The sequence below is a fragment of the Heterodontus francisci genome, chromosome 41 (genome assembly GCF_036365525.1).
Source record: "Heterodontus francisci isolate sHetFra1 chromosome 41, sHetFra1.hap1, whole genome shotgun sequence".
Taxonomy (NCBI): domain Eukaryota; kingdom Metazoa; phylum Chordata; class Chondrichthyes; order Heterodontiformes; family Heterodontidae; genus Heterodontus; species Heterodontus francisci.
The window spans coordinates 27,603,902-27,621,762 of NC_090411.1; the positions used below are offsets into that span (position 1 = coordinate 27,603,902).

The following is a 17,861-nucleotide window of genomic DNA, read 5'->3' on the forward strand; positions in this document are numbered from 1 at the left end:
ACAGTGAGGGGTTTGGGGTATATCAGAGAGTGTTACAGTGAGGGGTGTGGGGTATATCAGAGTGTTACAATGAGGGGTTTGGGGTATATCAGAGAGTGTTACAGTGAGGGGTATATTAGAGTGTTACAGTGAGGGGTGTGGGGTATATCAGAGAGTGTGACAGTGAGGGGTGTGGGCTATATCAGAGTGTTACAGTGAGGGGTGTGGGGTATATCAGAGAGTGTGACAGTGAGGGGTGTGGGGTATATCAGAGTGTTACAGTGAGGGGTGTGGGGTATATCAGAGTGTTACAGTGAGGGGTGTGGGGTATATCAGAGAGTGTGACAGTGAGGGGTGTGGGGTATATCAGAGTGTCACAGTGAGGGGTGTGGGGTATATCAGAGTGTTACAGTGAGGGGTGTGGGGTATATCAGAGAGTGTTACAGTGAGGGGTGTGGGGTATATCAGAGAGTGTGACAGTGAGGGGTGTGGGGTATATCAGAGAGTGTTACAGTGAGGGGTGTGGGGTATATCAGAGAGTGTTACAGTGAGGGGTGTGGGGTATATCAGAGAGTGTGACAGTGAGGGGTGTGGGGTATATCAGAGTGTTACAGTGAGGGGTGTGGGGTATATCAGAGTGTTACAGTGAGGGGTGTGGGGTATATCAGAGAGTGTGACAGTGAGGGGTGTGGGGTATATCAGAGTGTCACAGTGAGGGGTGTGGGGTATATCAGAGTGTTACAGTGGGGGGTGTGGGGTATATCAGAGAGTGTTACAGTGAGGGGTGTGGGGTATATCAGAGAGTGTGACAGTGAGGGGTGTGGGGTATATCAGAGAGTGTGACAGTGAGGGGTGTGGGGTATATCAGAGTGTTACAGTGAGGGGTGTGGGGTATATCAGAGAGTGTGACAGTGAGGGGTGTGGGGTATATCAGAGTGTTACAGTGAGGGGTGTGGGGTATATCAGAGTGTTACAGTGAGGGGTGTGGTGTATATCAGGGTGTTGCAGTAAGGGGTGTGGGGTATATCAGAGAGTGTGACAGTGAGGGGTGTGGGGTATATCAGAGAGTGTTACAGTGAGGGGTGTGGGGTATATCAGAGAGTGTTACGGTGAGGGGTGTGGGGTATATCAGAGTGTTACAGTGAGGGGTGTGGGGTATATCAGAGTGTTACAGTAAGGGGTGTGGGGTATATCAGAGAGTGTGACAGTGAGGGGTGTGGGGTATATCAGAGAGTGTTACGGTGAGGGGTGTGGGGTATATCAGTGTTACAGTGAGGGGTGTGGGATATATTAGAGTGTGACAGTGAGGGGTGTGGGGTATATTAGAGAGTGTTACAGTGAGGGGTGTGGGGCATATCAGAGAGTGTTACAGTGAGGGGTGTGGGGTATATCAGAGTGTTACAGTGAGGGGTGTGGGGTATATCAGAGTGTTACAGTGAGGGGTGTGGGGTATATCAGAGTGTTACAGTGAGGGGTGTGGGGCATATCAGAGAGTGTGACAGTGAGGGGTGTGGGGTATATCAGAGAGTGTGACAGTGAGGGGTGTGGGGTATATCAGAGAGTGTTACGGTGAGGGGTGTGGGGTATATCAGAGAGTGTGACAGTGAGGGGTGTGGGGTATATCAGAGAGTGTTACAGTGAGGGGTGTGGGGTATATCAGAGAGTGTTACAGTGAGGGGTGTGGGGTATATCAGAGAGTGTTACAGTGAGGGGTGTGGGGTATATCAGAGAGTGTTACAGTGAGGGGTGTGGGGTATATCAGAGTGTGTTACAGTGAGGGGTGTGGGGTATATCAGTGTTACAGTGAGGGGTGTGGGGTATATCAGAGAGTGTTACAGTGAGGGGTGTGGGGTATATCAGAGTGTGTTACAGTGAGGGGTGTGGGGTATATCAGTGTTACAGTGAGGGGTGTGGGGTATATCAGAGAGTGTTACAGTGAGGGGTGTGGTGTATATCAGAGAGTGTTACAGTGAGGGGTGTGGGGTATATCAGAGAGTGTTAGAGTGAGGGGTGTGGTGTATATCAGAGACTGTTACGGTGAGGGGTGTGGGGTATATCAGAGAGTGTTACGGTGAGGGGTGTGGGGCATATCAGAGTGTTACAGTGAGGGGTGTGGGGTATATTAGAGAGTGTTACGGTGAGGGGTGTGGGGTATATCAGAGAGTGTTACAGTGAGGGGTGTGGGGTATATCAGATTGTTACAGTGAGGGGTGTGGGGTATATCAGAGAGTGTTACAGTGTGGGGTGTGGGGTATATTAGAGTGGTACAGTGAGGGGTGTGGGTATATCAGAGAGTGTTAGAGTGAGGGGTGTGGGGTATAATAGAGTGTTACAGTGAGGGGTGTGGGGTATATCAGAGAGTGTTAGAGTGAGGGGTGTGGGGTATATTAGAGTGTTACGGTGATGGGCGTGGGGTATATCAGAGAGTGTTACAGTGAGGGGTGTGGGGTATATTAGAGTGGTACAGTGAGAGATGTGGGGTATATTAGAGTGTTACAGTGAGGGGTGTGGGGTATATTAGAGTGGTACAGTGGAGGTGTGGGGTATATTAGAGTGTTACAGTGAGGGGTGTGGGGTATAATAGAGTGTTACAGTGAGGGGTGTGGGGTATATCAGAGAGTGTTAGAGTGAGGGGTGTGGGGTATATTAGAGTGTTACAGTGAGGGGTGTGGGGTATATCAAAGTGTTAGAGTGAGGGGTGTGGGGTATATTAGAGTGTTACAGTGAGGGGTGTGGGGTATATTAGAGTGTTACAGTGAGGGGTGTGGGGTATAATAGAGTGTTAGAGTGAGGGGTGTGGGGTATAATAGAGTGTTACAGTGAGGGGTGTGGGGTATATCAGAGTGTTAGAGTGAGGGGTGTGGGGTATATTAGAGTGTTACAGTGAGGGGTGTGGGGTATATTAGAGTGTTACAGTGAGGGGTGTGGGGTATAATAGAGTGTTACAGTGAGGGGTGTGGGGTATATCAGAGAGTGTTAGAGTGAGGGGTGTGGGGTATATCAGGGTGTTACAGTGAGGGGTGTGGTGTATATCAGAACTGTTACAGTGAGGGGTGTGGGGTATATCAGTGTTACAGTGAGGGGTGTGGTGTATAACAGAGTGTGACAGTGAGGGGTGTGGGGTATATTAGAGTGTGACAGTGAGGGGTGTGAGGCATATCAGAGAGTGTTACGGTGAGGGGTGTGGGGTATATTAGAGTGTGACAGTGAGGGGTGTGGGGCATATCAGAGAGTGTTACAGTGAGGGGTGTGGGGTATAATAGATTGTTACAGTGAGGGGTGTGGGGTATATCAGAGAGTGTTACAATGAGGGGTGTGGGGTATAATAGAGTGTTACAGTGAGGGGTGTGGGGTATATCAGAGAGTGTTACAGTGAGGGGTGTGGGGTATAATAGAGTGTTACAGTGAAGGGTGTGGGGTATATCAGAGAGTGTTACAGTGAGGGGTGTGGGGTATAATAGAGTGTTACAGTGAGGGGTGTGGTGTATATCAGAGAGTGTTACAGTGAGGGGTGTGGGGTATAATAGATTGTTACAGTGAGGGGTGTGGGGTATAATAGATTGTTACAGTGAGGGGTGTGGGGCATATCAGAGAGTGTTACGGTGAGGGGTGTGGGGTATATTAGAGTGTGACAGTGAGGGGTGTGGGGCATATCAGAGAGTGTTACGGTGAGGGGTGTGGGGTATATCAGAGAGAGTTACAGTGAGGGGTGTGGGGCATATCAGAGAGTGTGACAGTGAGGGGTGTGGGGTATATCAGAGAGTGTTACAGTGAGGGGTGTGGGGTATATCAGAGAGTGTTACAGTGAGGGGTGTGGGGTATATCAGAGTGTTACAGTGAGGGGTGTGGGGCATATCAGAGAGTGTGACAGTGAGGGGTGTGGGGTATATCAGAGAGTGTTACAGTGAGGGGTGTGGGGTATATCAGAGAGTGTTACAGTGAGAGGTGTGGGGTATATCAGAGAGTGTTACAGTGAGGGGTGTGGGGTATAATAGATTGTTACAGTGAGGGGTGTGGGGTATAATAGATTGTTACAGTGAGGGGTGTGGGGCATATCAGAGAGTGTTACGGTGAGGGGTGTGGGGTATATTAGAGTGTGACAGTGAGGGGTGTGGGGCATATCAGAGAGTGTTACGGTGAGGGGTGTGGGGTATATCAGAGAGAGTTACAGTGAGGGGTGTGGGGCATATCAGAGAGTGTGACAGTGAGGGGTGTGGGGTATATCAGAGAGTGTTACAGTGAGGGGTGTGGGGTATATCAGAGAGTGTTACAGTGAGGGGTGTGGGGTATAATAGATTGTTACAGTGAGGGGTGTGGGGTATAATAGATTGTTACAGTGAGGGGTGTGGGGCATATCAGAGAGTGTTACGGTGAGGGGTGTGGGGTATATCAGAGAGTGTTACAGTGAGGGGTGTGGGGTATATCAGAGTGTTACAGTGAGGGGTGTGGGGCATATCAGAGAGTGTTACGGTGAGGGGTGTGGGGTATATCAGAGAGAGTTACAGTGAGGGGTGTGGGGCATATCAGAGTGTTACAGTGAGGGGTGTGGGGCATATCAGAGAGTGTGACAGTGAGGGGTGTGGGGTATATCAGAGAGTGTTACGGTGAGGGGTGTGGGGTATATCAGAGTGTTACAGTGAGGGGTGTGGGGCATATCAGAGAGTGTTACGGTGAGGGGTGTGGGGTATATTAGAGTGTTACGGTGAGGGGTGTGGGGTATATCAGAGAGAGTTACAGTGAGGGGTGTGGGGCATATCAGAGAGTGTTACGGTGAGGGGTGTGGGGTATATCAGAGAGTGTTACAGTGAGGGGTGTGGGGTATATTAGAGTGTGACAGTGAGGGGTGTGGGGTATATCAGAGAGTGTTACAGTGAGGGGTGTGGGGTATATTAGAGAGTGTTACGGTGAGGGGTGTGGGGTATATTAGAGTGTTACAGTGAGGGGTGTGGGGCATATCAGAGTGTTACAGTGAGGGGTGTGGGGTATATCAGAGAGTGTTACGGTGAGGGGTGTGGGGTATATTAGAGTGTTACAGTGAGGGGTGTGGGGCATATCAGAGAGTGTTACGGTGAGGGGTGTGGGGTATATCAGAGAGTGTTACGGTGAGGGGTGTGAGGTATATTAGAGTGTTACAGTGAGGGGTGTGGGGCATATCAGAGTGTTACAGTGAGGGGTGTGGGGCATATCAGAGAGTGTGACAGTGAGGGGTGTGGGGTATATCAGAGAGTGTTACGGTGAGGGGTGTGGGGTATATCAGAGTGTTGCAGTGAGGGGTGTGGGGCATATCAGAGAGTGTTACGGTGAGGGGTGTGGGGTATATCAGAGAGAGTTACAGTGAGGGGTGTGGGTCATATCAGAGAGAGTTACAGTGAGGGGTGTGGGTCATATCAGAGTGTTACGGTGAGGGGTGTGGGGTATATCAGAGAGAGTTACAGTGAGGGGTGTGGGTCATATCAGAGAGTGTTACGGTGAGGGGTGTGGGGTATATTAGAGTGTGACAGTGAGGGGTGTGGGGTATATCAGAGAGTGTTACGGTGAGGGGTGTGGGGTATATTAGAGTGTTACAGTGAGGGGTGTGGGGCATATCAGAGAGAGTTACAGTGAGGGGTGTGGGTCATATCAGAGAGTGTTACGGTGAGGGGTGTGGGGTATATTAGAGTGTGACAGTGAGGGGTGTGGGGTATATCAGAGAGTGTTACGGTGAGGGGTGTGGGGTATATTAGAGTGTTACAGTGAGGGGTGTGGGGTATATTAGAGTGGTACAGTGAGAGGTGTGGGGTATATTAGAGTGTTACAGTGAGGGGTGTGGGGTATATTAGAGTGTTACAGTGAGGGGTGTGGGGTATATTAGAGTGGTACAGTGAGAGGTGTGGGGTATATTAGAGTGGTACAGTGAGGGGTGTGGAGTATATCAGAGAGTGTTAGAGTGAGGGGTGTGGGGTATATCAGAGAATGTTACAGTGAGGGGTGTGGGGTATAATAGAGTGTTACAGTGAGGGGTGTGGGGTATATTAGAGTGTTACAGTGAGGGGTGTGGGGTATATCAGAGAGTGTTGGAGTGAGGGGTGTGGGGTATATCAGAGAATGTTACAGTGAGGGGTGTGGTGTATATCAGAGAGTGTTACAGTGAGGGGTGTGGGGTATAATAGAGTGTTACAGAGAGGGGTGTGGGGTATAATAGAGTGTGACAGTGAGGGGTGTGGGGTATATCAGAGAGTGTTACGGTGAGGGGTGTGGGGTATATTAGAGTGTTACAGTGAGGGGTGTGGGGTATATCAGAGAGTGTGACAGTGAGGGGTGTGGTGTATATCAGAGAGTGTTAGAGTGAGGGGTGTGGTGTATATCAGAGAGTGTGACAGTGAGGGGTGTGGGGTATATCAGAGAGTGTTACAGTGAGGGGTGTGGTGTATATCAGAGAGTGTGACAGTGAGGGGTGTGGGGTATATCAGAGAGTGTGACAGTGAGGGGTGTGGGGTATATCAGAGAGTGTTACAGTGAGGGGTGTGGTGTATATCAGAGAGTGTGACAGTGAGGGGTGTGGGGTATATCAGAGAGTGTGACAGTGAGGGGTGTGGGGTATATCAGAGAGTGTTACAGTGAGGGGTGTGGTGTATATCAGAGAGTGTGACAGTGAGGGGTGTGGGGTATATCAGAGTGTTACAGTGAGGGGTGTGGGGTATATCAGAGAGTGTTACGGTGAGGGGTGTGGGGTATATCAGAGTGTTACAGTGAGGGGTGTGGGGTATATCAGTGTTACAGTGAGGGGTGTGGGATATATTAGAGTGTGACAGTGAGGGGTGTGGTGTATATCAGAGAGTGTTACAGTGAGGGGTGTGGGGCATATCAGAGAGTGTTACAGTGAGGGGTGTGGGGTATATCAGAGAGTGTTACAGTGAGGGGTGTGGGGTATATCAGATTGTTACAGTGAGGGGTGTGGGGTATATCAGAGAGTGTTACAGTGAGGGGTGTGGGGTATATTAGAGTGTTACAGTGAGGGGTGTGGGGTATAATAGAGTGTTACAGTGAGGGGTGTGGGGTATATTAGAGTGTTACAGTGAGGGGTGTGGGGTATATTAGAGTGTTACAGTGAGGGGTGTGGGGTATAATAGAGTGTTACAGTGAGGGGTGTGGGGTATATCAGAGAGTGTTACAGTGAGGGGTGTGGGGTATATCAGGGTGTTACAGTGAGGGGTGTGGGGTATATCAGAAGTGTTAGTGAGGGGTGTGGGGTATATCAGTGTTACAGTGAGGGGTGTGGGGTATATCAGGGTGTTACAGTGAGGGGTGTGGGGTATATCAGAGAGTGTTACAGTGAGGGGTGCGGGGTATATCAGTGTTACAGTGAGGGGTGTGGGGTATATCAGGGTGTTACAGTGAGGGGTGTGGGGTATATCAGAGAGTGTTACAGTGAGGGGTGCGGGGTATATCAGTGTTACAGTGAGGGGTGTGGTGTATATCAGGGTGTTACAGTGAGGGGTGTGGGGTATGTCAGTGTTACAGTGAGGGGTGTGGGGTATATCAGAGAGTGTTACAGTGAGGGGTGTGAGGTATATCAGAGAGTGTTAGAGTGAGGGGTGTGGGGTATATCAGAGAGTGTTAGAGTGAGGGGTGTGGTGTATATCAGAGAATGTTACAGTGAGGGGTGTGGTGTATATCAGAGAGTGTTACAGTGAGGGGTGTGGAGTATATCAGAGAATGTTACAGTGAGGGGTGTGGTGTATATCAGAGAGTGTGACAGTGAGGGGTGTGGTGTATATCAGAGAGTGTTACGGTGAGGGGTGCGGGGTATATTAGAGTGTTACAGTGAGGGGTGTGGGGTATATTAGAGTGGTACAGTGAGAGGTGTGGGGTATATTAGAGTGTTACAGTGAGGGGTGTGGGGTATAATAGAGTGTTACAGTGAGGGGTGTGGGGTATATTAGAGTGGTACAGTGAGGGGTGTGGAGTATATCAGAGAGTGTTAGAGTGAGGGGTGTGGGGTATATCAGAGAATGTTACAGTGAGGGGTGTGGTGTATATCAGAGAGTGTGACAGTGAGGGGTGTGGGGTATATCAGAGAGTGTTACAGTGAGGCGTGTGGTGTATATCAGAGAGTGTGACAGTGAGGGGTGTGGGGTATATCAGAGAGTGTGACAGTGAGGGGTGTGGGGTATATCAGAGAGTGTTACAGTGAGGGGTGTGGTGTATATCAGAGAGTGTGACAGTGAGGGGTGTGGGGTATATCAGAGAGTGTTACGGTGAGGGGTGTGGGGTATATCAGAGAGTGTTACAGTGAGGGGTGTGGGGTATATCAGAGAGTGTTACGGTGAGGGGTGTGGGGTATTTCAGAGAGTGTTACGGTGAGGGTTGTGGGTTATATCAGAGAGTGTGACAGTGAGGGGTGTGGGGTATATCAGAGAGTGTTACGGTGAGGGGTGTGGGGTATATCAGAGTGTTACAGTGAGGGGTGTGGGGTATATCAGAGAGTGTTACAGTGAGGGGTGTGGGGTATATCAGAGAGTGTTACAGTGAGGGGTGTGGGGCATATCAGAGTGTTACAGTGAGGGGTGTGGGGTATATCAGAGAGTGTGACAGTGAGGGGTGTGGGTTATATCAGAGAGTGTGACAGTGAGGGGTGTGGGTTATATCAGAGAGTGTTACGGTGAGGGGTGTGGGGTATATCAGAGTGTTACAGTGAGGGGTGTGGGGTATATCAGAGAGTGTTACAGTGAGGGGTGTGGGGTATATCAGAGAGTGTTACAGTGAGGGGTGTGGGGCATATCAGAGTGTTACAGTGAGGGGTGTGGGGTATATCAGAGTGTTACAGTGAGGGGTGTGGGGTATATCAGATTGTTACAGTGAGGGGTGTGGGGTATATCAGAGAGTGTTCCAGTGAGGGGTGTGGGGTATATCAGATTGTTACAGTGAGGGGTGTGGGGTATATCAGAGAGTGTTACAGTGAGGGGTGTGGGGTATATCAGATTGTTACAGTGAGGGGTGTGGGGTATATCAGAGAGTGTTACAGTGAGGGGTGTGGGGCATATCAGAGTGTTACAGTGAGGGGTGTGGGGTATATCAGATTGTTACAGTGAGGGGTGTGGGGTATATCAGAGAGTGTTAGAGTGAGGGGTGTGGGGTATATCAGATTGTTACAGTGAGGGGTGTGGGGTATATCAGAGAGTGTTACAGTGAGGGGTGTGGGGTATATCAGATTGTTACAGTGAGGGGTGTGGGGTATATCAGAGAGTGTTACAGTGAGGGGTGTGGGGTATATTAGAGTGGTACAGTGAGAGGTGTGGGGTATATTAGAGTGTTACAGTGAGGGGTGTGGGGTATATTAGAGTGGTACAGTGAGAGGTGTGGGGTATATTAGAGTGTTACAGTGAGGGGTGTGGGTATATCAGAGAGTGTTAGAGTGAGGGGTGTGGGGTATAATAGAGTGTTACAGTGAGGGGTGTGGGGTATATCAGAGAGTGTTAGAGTGAGGGGTGTGGGGTATATTAGAGTGTTACAGTGAGGGGTGTGGGGTATATTAGAGTGTTACAGTGAGGGGTGTGGGGTATATCAGGGTGTTACAGTGAGGGGTGTGGGGTATATCAGAAGTGTTAGTGAGGGGTGTGGGGTATATCAGTGTTACAGTGAGGGGTGTGGTGTATAACAGAGTGTTACAGTGAGGGGTGTGGGGTATATCAGGGTGTTACAGTGAGGGGTGTGGGGTATATCAGAGAGTGTTACAGTGAGGGGTGTGGGGTATAACAGAGTGTTACAGTGAGGGGTGTGGGGTATATCAGGGTGTTACAGTGAGGGGTGTGGGGTATATCAGAGAGTGTTACAGTGAGGGGTGTGGCGTATATCAGGGTGTTACAGTGAGGGGTGTGGGGTATATCAGTGTTACAGTGAGGGGTGTGGGATATATCAGAGTGTTACAGTGAGGGGTGTGGTGTATAACAGAGTGTTACAGTGAGGGGTGTGGGGTATATCAGAGAGTGTTACAGTGAGGGGTGTGGGGTATATCAGTGTTGCAGTGAGGGGTGTGGTGTATATCAGGGTGTTACAGTGAGGGGTGTGGGATCGATCAGAATGTTACAGTGAGGGGTATGGGGTATATCAGTGTTACAGTGAGGGGTGAGGGGTATATTAGAGTGTTACAGTGAGGGGTGTGGGGTATAATAGAGTGTTACAGTGAGGGGTGTGGGGTATAATGGAGTGTTACAGTGAGGTGTGTGGGGTATATTAGAGTGTTACAGTGAGGGGTGTGGGGTATATTAGAGTGTTACAGTGAGGGGTGTGGTGTATAACAGAGTGTTACAGTGAGGGGTGTGGGGTATATCAGTGTTACAGTGAGGGGTGTGGTGTATATCAGGGTGTTACAGTGAGGGGTGTGGGATATATCAGAGTGTTACAGTGAGGGGTGTGGGGTATATCAGAGAGTGTTACAGTGAGCGGTGTGGGGTATATCACTGTTACAGTGAGGGGTGTGGGGTATATCAGAGTGTTACAGTGAGGGGTGTGGGGTATATCAGATTGTTACAGTGAGGGGTGTGGGGTATATCAGAGAGTGTTCCAGTGAGGGGTGTGGGGTATATCAGATTGTTACAGTGAGGGGTGTGGGGTATATCAGAGAGTGTTACAGTGAGGGGTGTGGGGTATATCAGATTGTTACAGTGAGGGGTGTGGGGTATATCAGAGAGTGTTACAGTGAGGGGTGTGGGGCATATCAGAGTGTTACAGTGAGGGGTGTGGGGTATATCAGATTGTTACAGTGAGGGGTGTGGGGTATATCAGAGAGTGTTAGAGTGAGGGGTGTGGGGTATATCAGATTGTTACAGTGAGGGGTGTGGGGTATATCAGAGAGTGTTACAGTGAGGGGTGTGGGGTATATCAGATTGTTACAGTGAGGGGTGTGGGGTATATCAGAGAGTGTTACAGTGAGGGGTGTGGGGTATATTAGAGTGGTACAGTGAGAGGTGTGGGGTATATTAGAGTGTTACAGTGAGGGGTGTGGGGTATATTAGAGTGGTACAGTGAGAGGTGTGGGGTATATTAGAGTGTTACAGTGAGGGGTGTGGGTATATCAGAGAGTGTTAGAGTGAGGGGTGTGGGGTATAATAGAGTGTTACAGTGAGGGGTGTGGGGTATATCAGAGAGTGTTAGAGTGAGGGGTGTGGGGTATATTAGAGTGTTACAGTGAGGGGTGTGGGGTATATTAGAGTGTTACAGTGAGGGGTGTGGGGTATATCAGGGTGTTACAGTGAGGGGTGTGGGGTATATCAGAAGTGTTAGTGAGGGGTGTGGGGTATATCAGTGTTACAGTGAGGGGTGTGGTGTATAACAGAGTGTTACAGTGAGGGGTGTGGGGTATATCAGGGTGTTACAGTGAGGGGTGTGGGGTATATCAGAGAGTGTTACAGTGAGGGGTGTGGGGTATAACAGAGTGTTACAGTGAGGGGTGTGGGGTATATCAGGGTGTTACAGTGAGGGGTGTGGGGTATATCAGAGAGTGTTACAGTGAGGGGTGTGGCGTATATCAGGGTGTTACAGTGAGGGGTGTGGGGTATATCAGTGTTACAGTGAGGGGTGTGGGATATATCAGAGTGTTACAGTGAGGGGTGTGGTGTATAACAGAGTGTTACAGTGAGGGGTGTGGGGTATATCAGAGAGTGTTACAGTGAGGGGTGTGGGGTATATCAGTGTTGCAGTGAGGGGTGTGGTGTATATCAGGGTGTTACAGTGAGGGGTGTGGGATCGATCAGAATGTTACAGTGAGGGGTATGGGGTATATCAGTGTTACAGTGAGGGGTGAGGGGTATATTAGAGTGTTACAGTGAGGGGTGTGGGGTATAATAGAGTGTTACAGTGAGGGGTGTGGGGTATAATGGAGTGTTACAGTGAGGTGTGTGGGGTATATTAGAGTGTTACAGTGAGGGGTGTGGGGTATATTAGAGTGTTACAGTGAGGGGTGTGGTGTATAACAGAGTGTTACAGTGAGGGGTGTGGGGTATATCAGTGTTACAGTGAGGGGTGTGGTGTATATCAGGGTGTTACAGTGAGGGGTGTGGGATATATCAGAGTGTTACAGTGAGGGGTGTGGGGTATATCAGAGAGTGTTACAGTGAGCGGTGTGGGGTATATCACTGTTACAGTGAGGGGTGTGGGGTATATCAGAGTGTTACAGTGAGGGGTGTGGGGTATATCAGAGAGTGTTACAGTGAGTGGTGTGGGGTATATCAGTGTTACAGTGAGGGGTGTGGTGTATATCAGAGTGTTACAGTGAGGTGTGTGGGATTTATCATGGTGTTACAATGAGGGGTGTGGTGTATATCAGGGTGTTACAGTAAGGGGTGTGGGGTATGTCAGAGAGTGTTACAGTGAGGGGTGTGGGGTATATCAGGGTGTTACAGTGAGGGGTGTGGGGTATGTTGGAGTGTTACAGTGAGGGGTGTGGGGTATATCAGTGTTACAGTGAGGGGTGTGGGGTATATCAGAGTGTTACAGTGAGGTGTGTGGGATTTATCATGGTGTTACAATGAGGGGTGTGGTGTATATCAGGGTGTTACAGTAAGGGGTGTGGGGTATATCAGAGAGTGTTACAGTGAGGGGTGTGGGGTATGTCAGTGTTACAGTGAGGGGTGTGGGGTATATCAGGGTGTTACAGTGAGGGGTGTGGGGTATATCAGGGTGTTACAGTAAGGGGTGTGGGGTATGTCAGAGAGTGTTACAGTGAGGGGTGTGGGGTATATCAGGGTGTTACAGTAAGGGGTGTGGGGTATATCAGAGAGTGTTACAGTGAGGGGTGTGGGGTATATCAGTGTAACAGTGAGGGGTGTGGTGTATATCAGAGTGTTAGAGTGAGGTGTGTGGGATTTATCATGGTGTTACAATGAGGGGTGTGGTGTATATCAGGGTGTTACAGTAAGGGGTGTGGGGTATATCAGAGAGTGTTACAGTGAGGGGTGTGGGGTATATCAGAGAGTGTTACAGTGAGGGGTGTGGGGTATATCAGGGTGTTACAGTGAGGGGTGTGGGGTATATTAGATTGTTACAGTGAGGGGTGTGGGTTATAATAGAGTGTTTCAGTGAGGGGTGTGGGGTATATCAGAGAGTGTTACAGTGAGGGTTGTGGGGTATATCAGGGTGTTACAGTGAGGGGTGTGGGGTATATCAGAGAGTGTTACAGTGAGGGGTGTGGGGTATATCAGGGTGTTACAGTGAGGGGTGTGGTGTATATCAGGGTGTTACAGTGAGGGGTGTGGGATATATCAGAGTGTTGCAATGAGGGGTGTGGTGTATAACAGAGTGTTACAGTGAGCGGTGTGGGGTATAATAGAGTGTTACAGTGAGGGGTGTGGGGTATATTAGAGTGTTACAGTGAGGGGTGTGGGGTATATTAGAGTGTTACAGTGAGGGGTGTGGGGTATATTAGAGTGTTACAGTGAGGTGTGTGGGGTATATTAGAGTGTTACAGTGAGGGGTGTGGGGTATATTAGAGTGTTACAGTGAGGTGTGTGGGGTATATTAGAGTGTTACAGTGAGGGGTGTGGGGTATATTAGAGTGTTACAGTGAGGTGTGTGGGGTATATTAGAGTGTTACAGTGAGGGGTGTGGGGTATATTAGAGTGTTACAGTGAGGGGTGTGGGGTATATTAGAGTGGTACAGTGAGAGGTGTGGCGTATATTAGAGTGTTACAGTGAGGTGTGTGGGGTATATTAGAGTGTTACAGTGAGGGGTGTGGGGTATAATAGAGTGTTACAGTGAGCGGTGTGGGGTATAATAGAGTGTTACAGTGAGGGGTGTGGGGTATATTAGAGTGTTACAGTGAGGGGTGTGGGGTATAATAGAGTGTTACAGTGAGCGGTGTGGGGTATATTAGAGTGTTACAGTGAGGGGTGAGGGGTATATTAGAGTGTTACAGTGAGGGGTGTGGGGTATATTCGAGTGTTACAGTGAGGGGTGTGGGGTATATTAGAGTGTTACAGTGAGGGGTGTGGGGTATAATAGAGTGTTACAGTGAGGGGTGTGGGGTATATTAGAGTGTTACAGTGAGGTGTGTGGGGTATATTAGAGTGTTACAGTGAGGGGTGTGGGGTATATTAGAGTGTTACAGTGAGGTGTGTGGGGTATATTAGAGTGTTACAGTGAGGGGTGTGGGGTATATTAGAGTGTTACAGTGAGGTGTGTGGGGTATATTAGAGTGTTACAGTGAGGGGTGTGGGGTATATTAGAGTGTTACAGTGAGGGGTGTGGGGTATATTAGAGTGGTACAGTGAGAGGTGTGGCGTATATTAGAGTGTTACAGTGAGGTGTGTGGGGTATATTAGAGTGTTACAGTGAGGGGTGTGGGGTATAATAGAGTGTTACAGTGAGCGGTGTGGGGTATAATAGAGTGTTACAGTGAGGGGTGTGGGGTATATTAGAGTGTTACAGTGAGGGGTGTGGGGTATAATAGAGTGTTACAGTGAGCGGTGTGGGGTATATTAGAGTGTTACAGTGAGGGGTGAGGGGTATATTAGAGTGTTACAGTGAGGGGTGTGGGGTATATTCGAGTGTTACAGTGAGGTGTGTGGGGTATATTAGAGTGTTACAGTGAGGGGTGTGGGGTATAATAGAGTGTTACAGTGAGGGGTGTGGTGTATATCAGGGTGTTACAGTGAGGGGTGTGGTGTATAATAGAGTGTTACAGTGAGGGGTGAGGGGTATATTAGAGTGTTACAGTGAGGGGTGTGGGGTATATTAGAGTGTTACAGTGAGGTGTGTGGGCTATATTAGAGTGTTACAGTGAGGGGTGTGGGGTATATAGAGTGTTACAGTGAGGGGTGTGGGGTATAATAGAGTGTTACAGTGAGGGGTGTGGGGTATCTCAGGGTGTTACAGTGGGGGGTGGGGGGTATATCAGTGTTACAGTGAGGGGTGTGGTGTATATCAGGGTGTTACAGTGAGGGGTGTGGGGTTTATCAGAGTGTTACAGTGAGGTGTGTGGGATTTATCATGGTGTTACAATGAGGGGTGTGGTGTATATCAGGGTGTTACAGTAAGGGGTGTGGGGTATATCAGAGAGTGTTACAGTGAGGGGTGTGGGATTTATCATGGTGTTACAATGAGGGGTGTGGGGTCTATCAGAGAGTGTTACAGTGAGGGGTGTGGGGTATATCAGTGTTACAGTGAGGGGTGTGGGATATATCAGAGTGTTACAGTGAGGGGTGTGGTGTATATCAGGGTGTTACAGTGAGGGGTGTGGGGTATATCAGTGTTACAGTGAGGGGTGTGGGATATATCAGAGTGTTACAGTGAGGGGTGTGGGGTATATCAGTGTTACAGTGAGGGGTGTGGGATATATCAGAGTGTTACAGTGAGGGGTGTGGTGTATATCAGGGTGTTACAGTGAGGGGTGTGGTGTATATCAGAGTGTTACAGTGAGGTGTGTGGGATTTATCATGGTGTTACAATGAGGGGTGTGGGGTATATCAGAGAGTGTTACAATGAGGGGTGTGGTGTATATCAGGGTGTTGCAGTAAGGGGTGTGGGGTATATCAGAGAGTGTTACAGTGAGTGGTGTGGGGTATATCAGAGAGTGTTACAGTGAGGGGTGTGGGGTATATCAGAGAGTGTTACAATGAGGGGTGTGGTGTATATCAGGGTGTTGCAGTAAGGGGTGTGGGGTATATCAGAGAGTGTTACAGTGAGTGGTGTGGGGTATATCAGAGAGTGTTACAGTGAGGGGTGTGGGGTATATCAGAGAGTGTTACAGTGAGAGGTGTGGGGTATATCAGAGAGTGTTACAGTGAGGGGTGTGGGGTATATCAGAGAGTGTTACAGTGAGGGGTGTGGGGTATATCAGTGTTACAGTGAGGGGTGTGGTGTATAACAGAGTGTTACAGTGAGGGGTGTGGGGTATATCAGTGTTACAGTGAGGGGTGTGGTGTATAACAGAGTGTTACAGTGAGGGGTGTGGGGTATATCAGTGTTACAGTGAGGGGTGTGGGGTATATCAGGGTGTTACAGTGAGGGGTGTGGGGTATATCAGAGAGTGTTACAGTGAGGGGTGTGGGGTATATCGGGGTGTTACAGTGAGGGGTGTGGTGTATATCAGGGTGTTACAGTGAGGGGTGTGGGGTATATCAGTGTTACAGTGAGGGGTGTGGGATATATCAGAGTGTTACAGTGAGGGGTGTGGTGTATGACAGAGTGTACAGTGAGGGGTGTGGGGTATATCAGTGTTACAGTGAGGGGTGTGGGGTATATCAGTGTTCCAGTGAGGGGTGTGGGTTGTCTGTTGGTCTCCGTGCTCCGCAGTGGGTGATGTTCCCAGTGTTTGATATTGCTCAGGATCCATGCCAGGGTCATGACTGACTATTCCTGAGTATCAGTCCTCCGTCTAAAGTATTTGATGATTTTTCCAGATGAAAGACGTGTTCTTCTTTCTGTTCTTCCTGGGTGTCTGGCTCATGGCCTATGGGGTGGCCACACAAGGACTCCTCCATCACACCGAACCCCGTGCCGACTGGATATTCCGCAGGGTTTTCTATAGACCCTACCTGCAGATCTTTGGCCAGATCCCACTCAAGGATCTAGATGGTAAGATGTTTTTGACAATTACTGTTTTGCCATGTTTGTCCATTGGAGTACTGTGGGGGGTGACCAATACATACGATTGCCATTAATAAATTCCTTAGGGAATTCAGGAGAAACATCTTCGACTGGAGAGTGGTGAGAATGTGGAACTCGCTGCCACATGGAGAGGTTGAGGTGAATAGCATCGACATATTTATGGGGAAACTAGATGAACACAAGGCAGAAAGGATTAGAAAGATATGCTGATAGGGTGAGATGAAGAATGGTACGGAAGGAGGCCCATGTGGAGCATAAAGACCAGCATGAACCAGTTGGGCCGAAGGGCCTGTCCTGCCCATTCTATCTAATGTATCCTGACCAACATATGTGTTCGTGCACTCCTATGTGTGTACACATGTACTTGCACATATGTGTGTAACTTTATGCGAGCTGCCTCCCTTTCCTGCTGTGTATCTGTGTTTATCCACATGTCTGTAGATCATAGAATCAGAGAATGATACAGTACAGAAGGAGGCCATTCAGCCCATCACACGTGTCGATGTTTGAATCCGTGTGCAGAACCATGGAGTTGCAGAGAGATTTCGGGGTTGCAGTACAGAAATCACTCGAAGCTAGTGGACAGGTACAGAAAATAATTAAAAAGGCTGATTGAATGTTGCCTTTAACTTAAAGTGGCTGGAATGCAAAGGTGTGGAAGCTTTGTTACAGTTATCGAAAGCTCCAATCAGACTTTATTTAGAGCACTGCATTGCGTTCTGGGCACCACACCTCAAAAATGATATATTGACCATGAAGAGGGTTCAGTGCAGATTCACCAGAATGATACTGGAGCTAAAAGGGTTAAATTATGAGGACAGGTGGCATAGACTGGGCTTGTTTTCCCTACGGGAGAAGGAGTTGGTGGATCCTGTCGGATGGTTCCCCGAGCAGACTGCCAAAATCATTTGGCGGAATGCCTCATCACCAAAACTTTCAAACAAGCACCAAGATGTAGCTTGGCTGGTGGTGAGATGGGCCCCCCGCACATCAGATCCTTCCTGCACGCCCAAAGTCTCACCCCCTCCGCACAATGCCCCCCGCGGTGGCTGTGGTGGGGAAGAGACGGTTGCCCGCCTCCTCCTGGAATGTGTCTTTGCAAAGCAGGTGTGGAAAGAGATGCAGTGGTTTTTGTCGAGGTTCATCCCAAGCAGCTCTGTAACACAGGAGTCTGTGCTCTACGGGCTGTTCCCAGGGACGCACACCGAGACAAACATCAACTGCTGCTGGAAGACTATCAATTCGGTCAAAGACGCCCTTTGGTCTGCCCGAAACTTGCTGGTCTTCCAGCGCAAAG

General features: G+C 49.2%; 1 protein-coding gene across 1 annotated transcript in view; it reads left to right on the forward strand.

Annotated features, from left to right (window-relative positions):
- Positions 1-17,861, forward strand: part of trpm4a (transient receptor potential cation channel, subfamily M, member 4a) — a 68,897-nt gene that overhangs the window by 39,888 nt on the left and 11,148 nt on the right. The window contains exon 20 of the mRNA XM_068020013.1: positions 16,357-16,531. Within this exon, the coding sequence (XP_067876114.1) occupies positions 16,357-16,531 (175 nt within the window). The remainder of the gene's footprint in view (positions 1-16,356; positions 16,532-17,861) is intronic.